We start from the raw sequence: 21,049 nt of genomic DNA, 5'->3' as shown, positions 1-21,049 counted from the left end.
ATAAGACCAATAGGGCAGGTGATTACCATCATGATTCATATGGAATCTGAGGGTTTCCGTCTTCTAAAACAATACAAAAAGACCACACTTCTTGACAGAAGTCATGTCACAGCACAGGTAACTAACTTGCATCAGTACGCGTCGGCAATTTAAGACAGATAAGCCACCTGTATAATTCTGCTGGATGGAAAGAGAAATTTACACAGCTTATTGGCTGTAAAATGAAGATTAAAATCTGCTTTTTCCTTCATGAACCAATTTAAAGTCAGTCATTCAGAATACACGGAATTATGAATGAACATGATTTTTACATTTTCAAGTCCTAGTTCTGTATTTAGACTCCTGGCTATAAGAAGCCCTTAGCTTACAAATTGATTATGGTTTAAAGAAGTAAAACTTAGGTGCTGGGAAGGTAGAATGCATTAACCTATGGCATTCTCAATGTAGGAGTCGATGTGTGGTGGTAGGAAACAGGTGACCTTTTAAAACCAAATATTAAATAAGAGGGTCCTAGAAACCCTGGTGGCCTAGTGGTTAAGAGCTATGGCTGCTAACTAGAAGGTTGGCAGTTTGAGTCCACCAGGCGCTCCTTGGAAACTCTATGGGGGCAGTTCTACTCTGTCCTATAGGGTCGCTATGAGTCAGAATTGACGAGATGGCAATGGTGTGTTTTTTTGTTTGTTTCTTTGTTTACTGGAGCAAGAAGGGCATGGTGGTCTACTTCCAAAAATCAGCCAATGAAAACACTGTGGATCATAAAGGCCCTATCCCCAACCAATCATGGGGATGGGACAGGACCAAGCAGCATTTCATTTCATTGTGCATGGAGTCGCCATGAGTCAGGGACTGACTAAACCCATTGCCGTGGAATCAGTTCTGACTCACAGCAACCCTACAGGACAGAGTAGAACTGCCCTACAGGGTTTCCAAGGAGTGGCTGGATTTGAACCGCCAATCTTTGGAAACCCTGGTGGTGTAGTGGTTAAGAGTTTGGCTGCTAATCAAAAGACTGGCAGTTCAAATTCACCAGGTGCTCCTCAGAAACCCCATGGGGCAGTTGTACTCTGTCCTATAGGAAAGCTCGATAGAATCGTCTCAACCGCAGAGGGTTTGGTGTTCTTTTTTTTTTTTTTGCTTACTGGCTTACTGGACTTATGGTACTAACTCAATAAATGTAACAATTGCAAAAGACAACCAAGTGGAAGTCCTCTGGGCTTTTCTTGGGACACATGGAAAAGCAGATTGCTTTTTCAGGTGTTTAAAAAAAAAAAAAAGGTGCGATAACGTGTGCTTTGATGACAAAATATATTACCCAGAATGGATCTCCTCCTCCATGTATGCAAAGGGCTGCAGAGTAAAGTATAGATGAGTAGGGCTCTTGGAACCTGAAAGGGAGCAGGGCTAGCAGCACCGCAAGCAGGAGTGGGGCAAGATAACAAAAGCACAGATTAAAAAAAAAAACAAACCTGGCATCAGTAGCAGTGTGCTGACTACTGACAACCTTAAGTTCTAAGGATGGGATGCCCCTATTTAAGCTTAGGAAAATGTTGTCATTGTTCTTTCCATTGACACTATCACAGATCGACAGAGGGATCTAATTATAAGCCAATCTCCTCCGTCTCAGCCTGAAGTCTATAGAGGGAAGTGCGAATTCCTTCTTCCAAAAATGCGGTAACATTTTTTTTTTTTTTTTTAAGAAATAATTTCGACATGTGTAGGTAGGCACCCTCTTAACTGATGTCTTAGTCTTTACAGAGCTGGCCTGGAAAAGTCACAAACAGGAGTCAGGTTACTCACAGGCCTTCAGCAAAACACTCCAGCAGCAGCGTTTCCCCTTTGAGGATGACCTCTGAGGACCGACTGCCCCTCTCCGTGAGGGGCAACAGCAGTCTGGGTTTCCTTTGCTTGATCAAATTTGCTATAAAACAGAAAAGAAGAGTCTCAGACTTTTTCAAGCTAAGAGGGTTAAAGTCTGTGGCACTAAGGCTTTCTTAAAACATACCTATGAATGTATGTATGTATTGTTATGTGAGTGTGTGTGCACATACATATATACATATACATATTTTCCATTTAAATAGATTCCTCTTCTTTCTTAACATGAAGCATGGGTTGTCACACAGATGTGTTAACTAAGTGTCGCACCAAGTTTTATGAAGGCTATAATTAGACCACATCTTCTAATTCAGAAGTTCAAACACTGTTCTAGATAATTAATTTCTTAATGTAGGCCCTTAAATTAATTGATAGCCTATGATTTTATATTCTGCACTTTCATCATCCCTGGTCATGTTTTATGGCTCCGTGTGTGTGTGTGTGTATGTATGTGTGTGTGTGTTTCTTTAGCTCAGTGTACTGAAGCACTATATATGGAGCCCTAGTGGCACAAAGGTTAAGCATTTGGCTGCTAACCAAAAGGTCAGAGATTTGAATCCCTCAGTGGCTTGGAGGGAGAAAGGTGTGGCAGTCTGTTTCCATTAAGATTACAGCCTTGGAAACCTTATGGTGTAGTTCTTCCCTGTCCTGTGCCATCACTATAAGTTGGAATCGACTCATCAGAAATAAGTTTTTGTTTTTATAAACATTATATCGGGTTCCTGTTAAAATGAAGCTTTTTTTTTTTTTTTTTCTGGGCTCTATCCAGAAATTCTGATTCAGGAAGTCTGTGATGGACACTATGCATCTATGAATTTATCAAGCTCTTCAAGCAACTCTACTTAGAGTCTCAGACCCTCACAGAGAAAGAGCATTGTAGGGAATGATGGGCCAGCATTCTCACTAACTGCGTAACAACATGTTTCATTTTTTATTTTCTAAGAATCCCTCAATGGCAAATTGAGAGATTTCAATTTTCACTGTAATTTTTATGTCATTTTCCAAAGGTTCACCCAAATTGTATTTCCCATCCAAGGTCAATGTGACTTGACATGATATGGAAAGAGAACCAAATAGGTGACATTGTAGTCTCGGAGGAGAGGAGTGAAAGGCCCTGGAAGCAGGGTACACCTTACCGTACCTTCCTTACAAGGGTTCATTTGTCTAAAGGTAATTGTTGAACATGTGCTCTGTGCAATGATTGTTATTCAGTACTTTGGAGATGTAACAATACACACGCTGTTAACTCAATCCTATATATGTGTGTGCGTGTGTGTGTGTGTACATAAACCCAAATGAAACCCACTGCCATCAGTCAATTCAAACACATAGTGACCCTGTAGGGTTCCTGAGGCTGTAAATCTTTAAGGATTTCGAACTGCCAACCTTTTGGTTAGCAGTCAATCACTTTAACCACTGTACCACCAGGGGCCTCATATATGTATAACCAAACCCAACCCAAATCTGTTGCTATTGAGCCGATTCCGACTCCATAGTGACCCTGTAGGACAGAACAGAACTGTCCTGTAGAGTTTCCAAGAAGTACTTGGTGGATTCAAACTGCTGACCTTTTGGTTAACACTCTGAGCACTTAAACACTACACCATCAGGGTTTCCGTATACACAACTGAGTTATGGATCTCCAAGGAAATCATGCTGGGAATGTACGTTTAAGCAGTCTGCCTTCAAACTGAGGGTGCACCAGCAGGAGCCTCCACCAGCCTCTGCTGACTTGCTGGTGTATTAGCCACTGCTCCAAACGATTTAAAGAATATGTGTTGCATTCGTGTAAATGATTCCTATCCGTGGAAGCTAGCCTACTGTAGAATTGAGGTTGACTCAGGCATCGTCCACAGAGCACCAGCTCTGATAGACGATCTGTGGGAGAGAGGATGGGAGAGGTTTCATGGACAAATGAGTTTGGAGAATGCTGAAACACTGTTTTCTTTCTCAGAGAGTCATAATACACAGTTGCATATTAAATATCCCAAAAAAGTCTTAAAAAATTATCCATTTACCTTCTGTTAACCCAGTGTTTTCCCTAACCCTGTCGACAGCTCATCATTTATTTTTCCTTTCCTTATGTAAGAACTATTAAATTTATGTACGATGGGGGACATTTTACCAAAAATTCATTGCCACTGAGTCGATTCCCACTCATAGCAACCCTATAGGACAGGGTAAAACTGCCCCATAAGGTTTCCAAGGAGTGCCGGGTGGATTTGAACTGCTGACTTTTGGTTAGCAGCTGTAGCACTTAACCACTACACCACCAGGGTTTCTGGGAGACATTTTGGGGTACCCAAAATAATTATCCTATAAAATATGTAGTTATATATATTTTACATATATGCTTATATATTGCATATAAAAATTTATATTTTTATATGTATTACATATTATGTAAACATATATTTACATATGTTCATATATTCATAAAGATAATTCCATTTGCATATTTTTAAGGGGGGAGGGAAACAATAGAATATGAGAAGGCCTTGTCTTTAACAGGAAATATTAGTATTTCAATAAACTCACAAAGGCATTAAAGGGAAAAGTCCAAATTCTGAGATGACAATGAGCTACTAAAGGTAAAAATAAATGCCAACAGTCTACACGTGTTCCACTTACCCTTGGAACCAATTTCTGTAGATGAACTTGAGTCATTAGCATGCTTTACTGAAATAAGAAAAGATGGAAGGAAACAAAATGCAAACATAATGGTAGATGCTGTTATCAATAAAGAATGAATAGCCTTATTTTTTCTCTTAGAAACATTACAAAATGAGATAGGACAGTGCTTCACTAGAACATTGTCTTGGGGGATACAATTAAAAAATATCTCCAATGAGCTTAATCTTGAGTGTCCACAGATGAAACTAGGAGGAAAGGATCCAAATAAGAGAACGGCAGCTACCAAAAGAATGCTCTAGCGAAGCCCTGGCATCGTGTATCTACACATAACAATGAAAAAATTGCAGACCAATCAGACAATGAAATGGTAATGCCAACTTTCAACTATGTTAGAGCCAATTATGCAGTCGGTGAACTGTTGGAGATTATCTATGCCCTTTGAATCTTATGATTCTTCCTCCCACTAATTACTTTTTCCCATTTGGGAACCCAGACTGGCATCTGCATCGTCAAGTAGGAAAGAGAAGCAGTTCAGAGAACTTTGCCAATTTGTGGAGGAGGGAGGTGTGTGGGGCAAAAAAGGCTTGATATAATAAAAATGTGAATACTGCATCTTTTTATTTTTAACTCTTTTTTGATATTTCCTCCCACCAACCATTTCCAGCTGGCTAAGTTATCCAAGATCACTGTGGATCAATGCCTGGCACTTGCTTACAAAACTCTGGAATTTCATTGTGTATTTTTCCCACTGAAAACGACTAAGCAGACTTCAAGTGAAATATATTTGTACCGTGAATTGAGATTTGATTTTCTGGCTGCCAGAAACAGAGCTACCGCAGGCTTGCAGCTGCAGATGTCTCTTTCATCTGGATGAAGTCTCTAGAGTTGAACTAGACAATGGTGGAAAATATCAATCCAGCTTTCAATGGCTTCAGCCAGAATGGAACTAAAGACACATTTGCATTCAGCGTCCACGATGGAACAATAAATAATTTGGACTTACAACTGTTAACTGTTAGCTTCATTGGCATTTTCTGTACAATAGTCCTTAATCTTGGAAACGCAGCAAAGCAGCAGTAGTCATTCCGACTGTCTTTTTCTTCCACGTTCGCGAAGTACAGATCTCCCTTTTGGCTCATGTATACTCTTTCGTCTTGCTCGATGTGTTCTAATTCTGGAAAAAAATGTCTTATTATTAAAGGCAGCATCTGACCCTTATTGTGCTTCGTCTCCTTTTCTTGTCTTTAATTTCATTTTATTTATTTATTTTGTCTTGTCTGTTCTTCTTCTCGCAAGTCTGATCTTGCTATAGGAGCAGAGGATGAGCAAGAAAAAAAAATGAATGAAATAAAACTGGGAGCATGCTTTTCATCACTGACCAAAGAAGTCCACTGGTGGACACTCTGTCTGGGCCTATCCACGTCTCCTTACTGTCTGGGCCTCTAGGGTGGATCTTCCTGTCTGCATTTGTTTATCTGAAAACTTGTCAATTCAAACACTGGTCTAATTATAATTGTTAGTTTCCTAGGATTGTATTTCTTTAAAACAGAGCTCCCCAAAAGGTATGTCTGAGATATTAATCTCTCTGCCTCAGATGCAGCCAGCAGGGTTCTAGGGTCGTTATACAGTCTGGGACTTTCTGGCTGTAGCCAAGAGGAGCTTCATTTACTTTCATCTGAGTTCTATACAAATATGATCATTTTTCTCACGAGCCAAAATGAAAAAAATTTTTAGGAAGCATTGCTAAGACAAAGGCCAGAAGTGGGATTTAGAAGAAGCTGGAATTTCAAGTGAAGAGTGAGTAAAACTTTTCAGCAAATGAAACACAAAGGTAATATGAATTTCTCTGTAGACCACTGTATTTAGCAGTTGGAACATTACCAACATTATTAACATAGAAGTATATAAAGCTAGCAACACAGACACAAGCCGTCCTCAACTACAACAGAGATTATATTCCAAAGGTAAGAAAGTTATTTGGAATATGGAATGTGTATTCCTCAGAGACATACTCTAACGTAAGAGCAGTCTCTGCTCTTTTCTAATATGGTAAAATCAAAAGGCATATTTGGTGGTATTTCAGTGTTTCATGTATACCCATCAGTGTAGATTGGGGACCGACTAAAAGTGGGTCTAATTTTTCAAAAATCCATTTGATTTCACAATGATACCTAATATTAATTTTTTTTCACTATGTTATGTGCCATGATGCATAAAATTAAAATGCCTCCCCACCCCCATTGACAGAACGGAACCTTACTTACCGATATTCATCCAATAAATGTGTAAAGGTGGGAGTCCTTTGGGGGGGTTGCATGGGAGGACAATTGAATCCCCCTCCTCCACTTCTAGAGGGTTAATTTTTTCTTTTGGGAATTTTGGAACACCTGGTGTAAATAAATCATTTGAAGACATTATGTTAAAAATTCACTTTTAATGTCACAAGTAATACCTTAATACATTCTTCTTTTAAAAAAAATGAGCGCATTTGAATAAATTCGACGCTCCAAATCCTGGTGCTCACATCTTCCCTTGCAGAGATAAATATTTCTAAGAATATGGTGTGTGCCCATTCATAACTTATAAAATGCTTGCTCATTTTTCAATTATCAACAACATATCTTTGGTAAGCGATGTCCTAAGACATGAACATGCTTGTGCCTATCTCTCTGGGCAGATGTTCAAACCCTGGGTCACAAGGTTTGCTCATTTTAGCTTTGATTGATATGCAATCTTCTTTTTTTTTCTCCAAACCCTGTGATTTCTTTTTTAAGCAGTTACATATTGCCTATCTCTTGCTTTATTGTGAAGTCTTTGAAAGTAATTGCTAAATAGTCCATTCAGAGCATTAATCAGACTAAAGAAAAAATCCAAAACCCACATGGAAGTATCAGGAAGGAAGCCATGAAAAGCCAACAGGACCACTTTAAGTTGCAAAGAGAGGCATTCACACTGGAATCACACCCAGTAAATGAAATTTTAAACGAAAATGAAATTGATGTAGGAAATGGGACCTTCCGATATGTCAGCCTATTTTTTCTTTCATGTTGCAGCCAATCTGCTAAAAGAGCAATAGAGTGACAATGAGAATATAAGTCAGAACTGAGCAAAGTTTGAAATCTGTCTTAGCCTTCTAGTGCTGCTTTAACAGAAATAGCACAAGTGGATGGCTTTAACAAAGAGAAACTTTTTCTCTCACAGCCTTGTAAGTTGCAGGTCCAAATTCAGGGGATCAGCTCCAGAGGAAGGCTTTCTCTGTCGGCTCTGGAAGAAGGTCCTTGTCATCCATTTTCCCTTGGTCTGAGAGCATCTCAGCACAGGAACCTCAGGTCCAAAGGACGTGCTCTGCTCTGGGCACTGCTTTCCTGGTGGTGTGAGTTCCCCAACCCTCTGCTTGCTTCCCTTTCCTTTTACCTCTTGTAAGGTAAAACGTGGTACAGACCACACTCCAGGGAAACTCTCTTTACGTTGGATGTGACCTGAGCAATAGTGTTACATCCCACCCTAATCCTCTTTAACCACAGGCAAAGGTAATGATTTATGTAACACATAGGAAAATCACAAAATGGAGGACAACCACGCATGGCCTGACCAAGCTGACAGATATTTTTTAGGGACACAATTCAATCCATTGCAAAATCCAACACCAAAGTTTAAGATTTATATGATCCTATTTTATTTATAAGAAGGAGCCATGGTGGTGTAATGGTTAAGAGCTTGGCTGCTAACCAAAAAGTTGGCAGTTTGAATCCACCAGCTGCTCCTTGGAAACCCTATGGAGCAGTTCTACTCTGCCCTATAAGTTCCCTATGAGTCAGAATCAACTCGACCACAATGGGTCTGGTTTTATTTATAAGAAAATTCAAAATGCATTCTGTCTGAACATTATGTTAGTACATTTCAACTTTGTTGACAAATTTGCATTACAGAAGTACACAGGTCCTTATGGAAGACAACCAAAACCCATTGCCGTCAAGTTGATTGCAGCTCATAGTGACCCTACGGGACAGAGTAGGCCTGCCTAGGGTTTCCAAGGCTGTAATCTTTATGGAAGTAGACTGCCACATCTTTCTCCTAAAGACCCATTAGTGGGTTTGAACTGAAGACCTTTTGACTAGTGGCCAAAGGCTTAACTTCTGTGCTACCAGAGTTCCTTTCTCATGGAAGGGAAGGCCTTTAAAAGGACTTTTATAATATTCCTGGTCTGGGGAATTTATTAGGTGGTATTCCATTTCCATATTTCTTTCTTAAATTATGGTTCACAAAAGATTATCATTATTTCTGAGAAGCTTTGTATATTTTCTGCATTTATTGTCCACTTCTGCCCCAGTCTCCCCTGTTCACCTCCTTAGAGGTTAAGGGAGCTTGCTGACATTTCTGTTATGGATACACCAGCTGGTTATAATGAGTTGCTTTTTTGTCTAAATTCAAGGACCTTTCCAGACTTGACATAATGGGGCAGTGTGGTTATTACAGAGCCTTTGCAAGTTTAGAAGGCAGGCTTCAGCTCATTTTATAGTCATGTGACAGTCCTTTGGTAGATTCCATTTTGGTCAACTCAGATTCAGGGTTATTTTTTGTTTTTGTTCTTTTAATCCTTTGAGATTTGGCATTCTAGCAGATGGTTGCTGGGTTTCTCTTGGTAAACCTGGAAACATATTTGAAATGGCATGTATCTTTGAAGCACACTTTTTCTATAGATAACAAGACGTTTTCATCAAAAGATAGGAAAGTATGTTCAGTACGTTTACTGTGTCAAGATCTTTGCAGGTAAAGTATGGATGCCACCGATTTGGTAAAGCTTTGGCTTTGACTGAGAGCGACAGACATGCAAGTCATCTTGCAGTAAGAGGTATATTATATGCCCAAAGCTTCAATTTCAAATCACTTATTTAGCATAACCTGCTATAACTGAAGTCCAGCATTCACTGGCACTGGAATTAGCTTTGTTGTTGGGTAGTTATTGAGTCCGTTTATACTCAGCTATAACAGGCACCAGAGGTAGGGAAATACAGATTATAAAAAGGAAAGAATATGTAATCCTCTTCTAAAACAAGCAAGCTTTGTACTACCGGATATAAATAAAAAGGATCCCTGGTGGTGCTAAGGTTAGGTGTTCAGCTGCCAAAGGTCGGCAGTTCAAAGCCATCACCCGTTCCAAGGGAGAAAAGACCTGGTGATCTGTTCCTGTAAAGATTACAGCCTAGAAAACTTGGTGGCACAGAATACAAATACATAGCTCAGTGAGTGACTTATAATGTAAAGTAGGTAATTAATAAGATATATAATACCCGAATTGGAGAGCAGCACCCTCTGAGCATACGAAAAATCTAAAAATTTAAATAGATGAAATATGCCTACATGAGTTAAATCTACATTAAAAACACTAATTCCATATAACTATATAATTCAACTGGCTTTCAAGGCATCAATAATGAAAAATAAAATAAAGTTTACAAGTCTACCACTTGTCTACAGACTACTGATGAAGTCTGTAGACAAGCTGCCGTAGATCTTTGGAACAGCTTTTAACTCAAGACGAAATTAATATCTGGAAACAATGAAGAATATTTATATATTTATTAAGACCTTGAAGAGATACTGTAAAGGGTGTTAATTTGTCAACTTTTATTAGTCCTTACTTTTTGATTTTGAAACTATTTAGTGAGCCCGAGGCCATACTAGAAAGTGAAAATTTTTAACACTCATGGATAAATGTGAACTTTAATTACTGTAACTGAACAGGAGCCATGAAGTCTACCGCAATTCAAATAAAGAAATGATTCTATTTAAAAGTATTTTTTTTTTTTAACCAATGACTTTTGATAATTGAGTTCCTGTGGTGATAGACATTAGCATTGTTGAGTTTGGACAGATGCAATACTTTTAAAAATAAATCGTAAACCCTCTTTTTTTTTTCCTTTTGTGTGAGGCAGCTACACTCCTTTGATTTGCCAACATATTTCAAATGAATATTCCATCAGCACCAAAAACAAAATCATCCAACTGTGTTTCAACAAGCCTGGACTTGACCCTGGAATGGCCTCTCTGCAAATGAGGTCAGATGCTAATTGTACATGAGCATCTACCCAAAACACATGGGGTTGCCCTGAGTCAGGGTCCACTAGATGGCAACTGGAATCAAGACTTGGAGTCCCTGGGTGCAAATGATTCACACATTCAGCTGCTAACCAAAAGGCTGGAGGTTTGAATTCACCTAGAAGCACCTCAGGAGAAAGGCCTGGCAATCTACTTCAAAAATTCAGCCATTGAAAATTCTATGGAGCACAGTTCTACTCTGACACAGATAAGGTCACCATGAGTTGGAATCCACTCATGGGCATCTGGTATTGGTAATCAAGACTTTAAGAATGTTTGGGAATTCCATCATAGCCCAGTCTAGATGAAGTCAATTTCATCTCATCAATCTTTGTGCACCAGCAAATCATGTGTATCACTGCATCTGCCTCTTCACTCTTCTCCAATATGCTTTCACAGTTAGTATTCAGTATAGTAGGCAATTTCTAGTAACAACTCCAAGGGTATAAGTAACACTCACAGATATTCACTGCTAGGTTTCTGAAAACTTCCCCTGTTAGAATCTAGTATGGAAAATGTTTCCTAGAGACAAATGCGCTGCACACCAGTCTTCTTACTGGAGATACTGAGACACAGCAGACTTACAATTGAGACATCTGTAGGAGCTCTGCAAGTTTTAAAAACTCACCATTTCAATTTTTTTTAACCTGATATAGAGAAAATAATATCTATGTACTTGAAAGAAAGAAAATTCCTGAAGAGTTTAATCTTTATAGGATATCCGATAGGGCTTTAGAATAATCTGAGTTGTAGACAAACCACCAAAGTTAACTGGATGCGTAGCTGCAGACCAGTATCTTTACCTTTCTGCATCTCCTCTTACTTTTCTCTGGAATCCTAAAATTCTTTGAATCCATCCCACTGGGCTCCTCAAAAGCCTCACTAGGTTAGAAGCCTCTTATGAGGAGAATGCTATAAAACCTAAACGTTATAAATCCCACCATGCCAACTTGCTTAACCGCAAAGAATAATAATGAAAATTGCATCAGAGTCATTTAACTAAATATAATTCATGCTAACGAGCCACCTCAATGAAGAAGACACTGGCAATTGAATCGCTATCCAGTTGTATTCCTCTACAGGGTATCCTTGTCTGGCACTCAAGAAATAACATCAAAAGTTTCCCTATATTCTCCTGACTCTACAAGACTCTGATTCTCTACTGCAGAAATGTTGTCAACAAAAAATTTCAGCACCTTCCAGCTTATCTAGCGCATGTGTTGCCTGAATGATCAAGGTAGAGGCAAACCTGTAAAGATAGCATCAGGGTTATGCCTGTGGACTCTGGAGCCAACTGCTTGGGGTTGAATCCTGGTTTCAACACTTACTATGCAACCTTGAACATGTTGCTTAATGTGCTTCAGTTTCCTTATCCATAAAACAGGAAATGTAATGAACCTAACTCAGTGATTTGTATCAATTTTTAAATAAAAGATTTAGAGTAAACCAATTAAAAATATTGCCAGGCACTTAGAAAGTACTCGATACACATTAGCTATTATCCAAATGGAGCCCTGGTGGCAAGTAGTTAAAAGCTTGGCTGCTAACCAAATAAATGATCAGCAGTTCCATCCACCAGCCACTCCTTTAGAAACCCTATGGGGCAGTTTTACTCTGTTCTGTAGGATCACTATGAGTTGGAATCGACTCGATGGCAATGGCTTGGGTTTGCTTTGATTTTGATATTATCCAAATAATCTTAGTTTGCTAGGCACACTGTCATGGACTGAATTGTGTCCCTCAAAAAATATGTATCAACTTGGTTAGGCCATGATTCCCAGTATTCTGTGGTTGTCCTCCATTTTGTGATTGTAACTTTATATTGAGAGGATTAGGGTGGGATTGTAACACCACCCTTACTCCAGTCACCTCCTGATCCAAGGTAAAGGGCGGTTTTTCTGGGGTGTGGCCTGTACCACCTTTCATCTCTGAAGAGATAAAAGGAAAGAGAAGCAAGCAGAGAGTTAGGGACCTCATACCACCAAGAAAGCAGCACCAGGAGCAGAGCGAGTCCTTTGAACCCGGGGTCCCCACGCCCGAGAAGCTCCTCAACCAGGGGAAGATTGAGGACAAAGACTTTCCTCCAAAGCTGACAAAGAAAGAAAGGCTTCCCCTGGAGCCGATGCCCTGAATTTGGACTTGTAACCTACTAGACTATGTTAAAGCCATCCACTTGTGGTATTTCTGTTAAAGCAGCAGTAGATGGCTAAGACAAACATGCAGCCACATTGTAGAGAAGTGGCTAAGGGAAAAGAGTTTTCTTCTGCTGTTGCTGATTTTCCCTGTAGCCTATATGTTAACAACTTCCGTACTTTTATGCAAATGTTTCAAACAAACTTTTCCAGAGGAGGTAAGGAGAGGCCAAAAGGGGAGAAACGCTATGCATTTCACGTAGAACCTATTTTTTTTAGAACATTGTTCCCGCCCTTCCCATCAATGGGCTGACCTTCCTATGCCAGAGAGCTTGTCTATTTTGACTTCTCGCTCTGTTTATAGGACTGGCCTAGTGGGCTTTTGAGTGCCCTCCATTGCACTTGAACGTGGTTGACAAATTGCTTGCGATTAGCATCATTACCATGAATACATGTTACTGAGCTCACACACTATACCACCCCTAACTCCCGTTTCTGGCTTTAAAATGATTTAATTGATTCCCATTTCCTGTAGAGCACCCCATTAATCCATTTAGGACTGCAGAGAAATAACAACTGTCTTTCAGTCCAGGGGCTCGCAATGAATTCATGCTAAGGAAGGATGCCCAATTCGACTTGTGTCATTCCAGTCATTCACATACTCTGACAGAGGAAAGCAAAGTCCTTGGCCTTAATTAAACCTTTACAATTCAAAGTTGCACTCTCAACGGAACAAATCCGTCTTCTTGGGTTGGTCTGCATGTGTTAGAAAAAAAAGAAGCATATGCTACTGAAACAGGTTCCTCGGCCACGACATTATTAACAGGACCTACACCATTTTTCTCTCTTCTAAACTTATTTCTTGGCTGCTCAGTTCCTTTTTCCTTGTTGAATTTTTACTAATGACTAACGTCCTTTTCAGACTGTAAAAACAAATGACGGGACCTAAGAGAATCTTATGACCATCGAAATCACCCCAGGAGACCAGCCACCCCCCGGGCGGATGACATGATACCCTGGGATCATGATCACCAGAACCACCCCAGGAGAGAATGACGTTCCGCAAGTTCCTGAAACCTGCGATTTTGCCCTGTAAATCTTTGAGCCAATCTCCATTTGGGGGAGACAGACCGCTTTAGGAGGAGATCATTCCCCTCTGTCTCCATATACCAGTATATCTTCTAAAGTTCTTGCTACCCACCTCACCCCGTCTGAAGAATTGCCTGTTTGCAGCAGGCAGCTTTAACTCGCCAGATTGTGGTAACACTATCATAACCTGCTTTCGGGACCTTATCATTCCCAAACCAGAGTGGTAAATAGCCAGGGTGTATCTTAGGAATAAAGAAAGTTGTACACTTGTACGAATCCAGCATGTGAGTAATTCTAACTGGTTTTCATTAAAACAGGGTAGGCCAAGTGGTTAAAGTGATGGACTGCTAACCGAAAGGCTGGCAGTTTGAAACTACCAGCTGCTCCACTGGAGAAAGATGTGGCAGTCTGTTTCCATAGAGATTTACGGCCTAGAAAACCCTAAGGAGTCCCTGTGAGCTGGAATCCACTCGATGGCCGTGGGTTTGTTTTGGTCTTGGTGGAGGGTGCCATTGCTAAGCCTGCCATCTTATTTTACTAAGCATACGGAAATTGTATTATTACTTGCAGCATCTCCAAGGCAATGCAAAGGCGGAAAAATATGATAATATGGCATCTTTCCTAGTTTAGGGATCCCAATTAATACATATGACAATCAAAAGATTCTCTTAAACAGTAGACAGCTTAAAGCTTTAATGATTCAGAGAACTTGTAGGTGCATGTTCATGGCAGCACTATTCATAATGGCCAAAATGTGGAAACAATCCAACTGCCGAATTTCACATTAAAAGAATAAACCACTGATATGTGCTACAACATGGATGAAACTCAACATGGATGTACTAACACATGCTACAGCTTATGCTAAGTGCAAGGCGTCAGACCGAAAAGGCCACATATTGTATGATTCAATGCATATGAAATGGCCAGAAAAGTAAATGTGTAGAGGAAGAAAGTAAATTGGGTCCCTGGGCCCGGGAGCTGGGACACAGGCTGACTGCAAAAGGGCACAGAGAATCTTTCTGGGATGATGGACGTGTCCTAATATTGAATTATACTGATAGCAACTCTACACATTTACTAAAAACTCATTGATTATATAGTTATAAGAGGTGAATTTTATGACACAAAAATGATACCTCAATAAAGCTGATTTTAAAAGAAAAAGAAACAACAATAGAGAAGGTTGGTCTGTGTATTGACTGGTGGGGAGTGTTGAACAGACAAAAGTAGAGCTTTTTATATCATCATCTCAACGCTACTGGTGGCTAGGACAATGAAGGCAAGAAAACAGCTGCGCTGCTCCTTGGCTCCGCCTACCCATATCCACAGCACGGATGTTTCTTAGGGACAGAGACTTTCCCTGGATGGTACAAACAGTTACTGCACTTGTTGCTAACTGAAAGTTTGGAGGTTTGAGTCCACCCAAAGGCACTTCTGAAGAATTGCCTGGTGATCTACTTCAAAGAAATTAGCCACTGGAAACCGTATGGAGCACAATCCTACTCTGACCTGCCTGGGGTCGCCGTGAGTCAGGCTTGACTAGATGGCAAAGGGTTTAGATACCAATTACTAGAAAAATGACTGGCTTAATAAAGATTCGTTGAAAATTCACTGAATAAAACCCCGTGTCATGTGCCAGGAAATACATTTATTTAAATGGTTTATCAAATATATGAAAATAATACTTTGTTTTTAATTTATTTTTTCAAATCTTGTTTTTCTAGAAAACTACTGCAATGCCATTGAAAGACAAAAACTGAATATTGTCCATAAAAATATCAGAGAGACATAGGTTTCCATTTGTAGGGAACAATAATAGGGTATATTCAGCTATTATACTCATGTCAAAACTTAGAGGGCTAAAACCCTTAAGGAAAGTCTAATGAAAACTTTAAGAAATAAGCAATATAAACTCTAAAAGCTCAAATCACAAAATTTCTATCAATATAAAGAAAGATCAATTTTCTATAGCTTAAGAGAATCAATTGTTAAAGGCATAGGACATTTTAAATGGTCTCTGATTTATAAACTTCTAAGGGTAGTGGTCCTATTCAGTACATAGATGATTTCAGAAAGATGTTAGATGATGAAGTAATTTCAGGAGAGATGGGAAATAATGCCTAAGAAACCTAATTTATTTTGCTCTTTTCTACAGCAGCAGAAAAATAGAGTAATTACCTACTGCATAGCTCAAATCTAAACTCCATCTCTTAACTACAATACTAGCAGACTCTGGCCAGAATTACCATTACATTGTTCATCTCTTTAACTTGGTGTGCTTAGATAAGGGGAGAAAATATTTTTTAAAATCCTTTAATTGGAGTTTCTTACACTAAGGCATTTCTTTCTCTGCAATTAAGGCATTTCTTTCTCTGCAATAGGTCTAGATACTACATTTTTCTTTGTGTCTCCATAGCAACCACTAGAATTCACCCTAAAGCCCTGTCCTCTACAGCAGATTTTTAATATCTCTGGCTCTCTTCCACTCTGTATTTCTAGTCTTAACTTATTTCAGTTAATAGTATACACAGTTTTCTGACCCTCAACCACAATTTTCATGGTAATGCTTTCTGATCCTGAATTCATGGACAATTTCTATTGAATCTTACTTCAAATCCAAAGTCCTAAGCCCAACTTAAGGTTTACTTGTCACTGCTCTGTTCATTTCTATGCTCTAATTTCTCACATAACAACACATAGCTTATATTTCAGACAAATCATCATACTACAGACAACTTATTTATTTTGAATATATAAAAGACTACAAAATGATTGTAAAGAATAAGAAAAAAGAGAGGAAAGAAGGGAGGGAGGGACAGAGGAAGGGAGGGAGGGAGGGAGGGAGGGAGGGAGGGAGGGAGGGAGGGAGGGAGGGAGGGAGGGAGGGAGGGAGGGAGGAAGGAAGGAAGGAAGGAAGGAAGGAAGGAAGGAAGGAAGGAAGGAAGGAAGGAAGGAAGGAAGGAAGGAAGGAAGGAAGGAAGGAAGGAAGGAAGGAAGGAAGGAAGGAAGGAAGGAAGGAAGTCAGTCAGTCAGTCAGTCAACTGACACACTTTACCTACCCACCATGCAGTTTACAAAGCAGTAACATCACCAGTATCTCTCTGGAGCTGATTTCAACCCCTTCCAACCCCATATAGAGGTAACTACTACCTTGGATTTTGTTTTTTATCATTCTTGTGTTTTTCATTATAATTTTACCACAGAAACGTGTACTTCTAATCAATGTTTTGTTTACTTTTTCAGTTCTGAACTTATATAAATGAAGTCACACTGCATGTGCTCTTCTGAGATTTCCTTTTATTGCCAACACATTCTTGAGATTCATTGATTTTTACTGGTAAGTAGTATTTTTTATGTAAATATACCAGAATTTCTTTTTCTAGTCTAAACATGAATGGGAGCTTGTTTTTTCCCAGTATTTTTGTTTTAATACAAACAGTGCAACTATGAACATTCCCGGGGTACAGGGACAAGGGGCATATGCCTCTGTTGCACAAAAACAAGGGAGTAGAATCACTGGGTCATAGGATATGAACATATCACCTAAGAAAGTGATGATAACATGATTTACAATGATCAAGTGGTTAAGTTATACTCTCACCAGTCGTAGCGAGGGATTCTTGTGACAGCACATTTCCACCTGAAAGCATTACGCTCAGACTTTTCAATATTTCCCAAATTCATGGAGTCAAATGCTTTTAGTATTTGAGTTCCAAGTGGTATATTTCTGATTAGTAATAATGTTGAAAGGAGCCCTGGTAGTGCAGTGGTTAAGTGCTGGCCTGGTAATAGAAAGGTCGGCAGCTTCAACTCATCATGCTCTTCGCTGGAGAAAGATCTGGCTATCTGCTCCGTAAAGACTATAGCCTTGGAAACCCTATGGGGCAGTTCTACTCTGTGCTACAGGGTCGCTATGAGTCGAAATCGACTTGATGGCAAAGGGTTTTAATTATGTTGAACATATTTTCCTATTTTTTATTGTCTACCCTACTTTTTGTCTCAGATGCGAGTTTATATCTTTTGCCACATCCTTTTTTTTTTTTCTTATTACAGATTGAGCTCTGGTGGCACAGTGGTTAAGCACTTGGCTGCTAACCAACTGAAAGGTCAGCAGTTTGAACCCACCAGCCTACCCATGGGAGAAAGATGTGGCAGTCAGCTTCCATAAAGATTACAGTCTTGGATACACTTAGGGGGCAGTTCTACTCTGTTTTATAGGGTCATTATGAGTCCAAACTGACTCAATGGCAATGGGTTTTTACTTTTAAAGTTATGTATATATACAGGATAGTCAACATTATTAGTTGTATATATTGCCAATAACTTTTTCTGGTTTGTGGCTTGTCTTTTTACTTTCTTCCTGGGGTCTTTTAATGAAAAGAACATCTAAAATCAAATGTAGTCAGATGTATTTTTAATGAATTCCTTCTTTAATCTTTAAGACATCTGGTTTAAGAAATTTTCCTTACCCTGAGGCCATAAATACATTTTCCAAATCATCTTCTATTTTATTTGAAGAGTTTCCCTTTCACTAGTAAGTCTTTAATCCGCCTGGAAGGAATCTGTGTGTATGATGTGAGGTAGAACATCAGTTGAACGTTTTTCTGCAATAATCCTTTCTTTTGCACCATTTAATTATAATAATTTTTAAAAATCCATCTAACTGTCTTATACTGTTTTCACATACATGAAGGTTTGTTTCTGGGTTCTCTGTGTGGTTCTTCTGGCCAATTTATCTAACCCTTCACAAAGCCACAACGGCACTGGGTGCTGGTCACAAAGCCACACTGCACACTGGATTAATTACAAGTATTTTACATTGAGTCTTGATATCTAATAAGGCAAGTCCCACTTTCTTCTTATTCTTTAAGAGTTTCTACCTAATTTTGCCCTTTGTTCCTCAAACATATTTGAGAAATAGTTTGCCACATTCCACAAACAGAAAAACAAACTGTAAGGATTTTCATTTCATTTAATCTGTGTTATCAATTCAGACAGAATTCACACAATAGTTTTATTGAATCAACACATGAAAATGGTATTTTTTTTTTCCCACTTACCTAAAAAAAAAAAAAAAATTTTTTTTTTCTAGGTCTTCATTAATGTTTTTCCATAAATATGTATACTTTTCACTATAAAAGCTTTGTACGTCTGTGTTGGATTTATTTCCTACTTCTATATTACTTTCTCCCTTCACTCTATTTTCTTTGAGTTTTTCTGTTATGCTTAAGTTAGTATATTCATTTCCAACCTATGCATTAAGACCTTAGGTTGCTTACCAAAAGGTCAGCAGTTCAAATCTACTAGCTGCTCCTTAGAAATCCTATGCGGCAGTACTACTCTCCTACAGGGTCACTATGAGTTGGAATCAACTGGATAGCAATGGGAGTAGGGTGCCTCCTGGCACCTATTGATAGAGATGAAGAGCCTTGGAACACTTGCCCCAGCAGGGCAGAAACAGGCAGTGAGGCCCCAGGGGGCCAAGAGGCCAAGGAACTAGAAAGAAGAAGCTGCAGAAACAAGGGACACAAGAAGCAGAACTGCCTCAGTCTCAAAAGTAGGGCCACAAACTCTGGGCTCTCAAAAGGTGGAGCTGTCACTCAGAGGGACTAGGAGAATTGGGCCACCCAAATTCAAGGGAGCACAGTTGCCGTTCCAGTGGGCCTGGAAGGTGGAGCTGGAGCCCAGGGCCAAGGAGCCTCCACTCAGAATCCAGAGATTGTGGCCAATACCTACAGTCTGGAGGGCAGGGCCATTGTGTAAACAGTCTCAGGGAACAGAGGATTATTTTCAAGCATTGAGGGCTAATGTAATGTGTTCTGCTGACTTGCTTGGTGCCTGGTATCCCTTCTTTCCCTCCAATTTCTCCCATTTGTAATGGAAATGTCTAACTCGTGCCTGTTCCACCAGCGTATTTTGGAAGTAGACAACTCATATAAAGAGAAATTTTTGGATTTTGGACTTGGAGTTTATTTAAGACTTTTGTTATGATATGATGGGATGAATGTGTTTTACATGTGGCAAGGACATGAATTTTTAGGGGCCAAAGGGTAGAATATTACGGATTGAATTGTGTACCCCCAAAATTTGTATGTCAACTTGGCTAGTCCATGATTCCTAGTATTGTGTGATTGTCCACCATTTTGTCATCTGATGTGATTTTCCTATGTTGTAAATCCTGCCTCTATAACATTAATGTGGTGGGATTAGCAACAGTTACGTTAATGAGGCAGGACTCTACAAGATTAGGTAGTGTCTTAAATGAATCTCTTTTGTGACCTAAAAGAGAGAAGTGAGCAGAAAGATATGGGAACCTCACATCACCAAGAAACAAGAGCCAGGAGAATAGTGCTTCCTTTGGAACAGGGTCCTTGCACTGAGAAGCTCGTCGGCCTGGGAAGATTGATGACAACAACCTTCCTCCAGAGCTGAGAGAGAGAAGCCTTCCCCTGGAGCTAACGCCCACTAGACTGTGAGAGAATAAACTTCTGTTCGTTAAAGCCATCCACTTGTGGTATTTCTATTATAGCAGCACTAGATAACTAAGACAGCTTAGATCATTAATTTTCATCTATTCTTATATTCTAAAATAAATTTTTAAAGGTAAGTATCCTTCTAAATAACGCTTTACCTGCCTCACAGATTTTGTCAGGTAGAATTGTCACTATTATCAGTTCAAAAATATACTATTTTCCCTTGCCATTTTTTATTTGACCTAAGAATTACTTAGAAGTATGTTTATCAAATTCCAAAGTTTTGAGACTTTTCTAGTTTTCTTTTTATTACTGATTTCTGACTCAATTGAATTTTGGTCATATTTTCTTTATATCTCAATATGCTACCAAATACATATTTTTCCTGTGTGCTTAAAAAGAAAACATATTCTGCAGTTTTAGCTACTGTGTTATATACATGTTGTAATTGTGTTCTTTAAATCTTATATGTGCTTACTTATTTTTTTCCTTCAACTAACAAATAATGCAAGAGATAAGTTAATATTTTTCATTATAATGATACATTTGTGTATTTCTCCTTAGAGCTCTATTTCTTTTTCATGTATTTTGATATTATATATTTCTAGTGAATTAATCTCTAGGAAGGCTGTATCGTTTTGAATTGGATGTACTATTTTATATATACTGTATAGTTTTTTTTTTTTTTAACTTGGAGCATTTAGTCCATTTTTTTCATAATTACTAATCTATTTAAATTTATTT

General features: G+C 39.0%; 1 protein-coding gene across 7 annotated transcripts in view; it reads right to left on the bottom strand.

Moving 5' to 3' along the window:
- Nucleotides 1-21,049, bottom strand: part of CHL1 (cell adhesion molecule L1 like) — a 232,568-nt gene that overhangs the window by 69,342 nt on the left and 142,177 nt on the right. For all 7 annotated transcript variants that reach the window (XM_049862001.1, XM_049862007.1, XM_049862008.1 and 4 more), the window contains 4 exons: nucleotides 6,774-6,896; nucleotides 5,513-5,683; nucleotides 4,507-4,554; nucleotides 1,798-1,918 (listed from right to left, as the gene is read on the bottom strand). In XM_049862001.1, the coding sequence (XP_049717958.1) occupies nucleotides 1,798-1,918; nucleotides 4,507-4,554; nucleotides 5,513-5,683; nucleotides 6,774-6,896 (463 nt within the window). The remainder of the gene's footprint in view (nucleotides 1-1,797; nucleotides 1,919-4,506; nucleotides 4,555-5,512; nucleotides 5,684-6,773; nucleotides 6,897-21,049) is intronic.

The sequence above is a fragment of the Elephas maximus genome, chromosome 20 (assembly GCF_024166365.1).
Source record: "Elephas maximus indicus isolate mEleMax1 chromosome 20, mEleMax1 primary haplotype, whole genome shotgun sequence".
Classification (NCBI taxonomy): Eukaryota; Metazoa; Chordata; class Mammalia; order Proboscidea; family Elephantidae; genus Elephas; species Elephas maximus.
The sequence above is the reverse complement of the archived record's forward strand: the minus strand, read 5'-3'. Positions and strand labels throughout refer to the sequence as shown.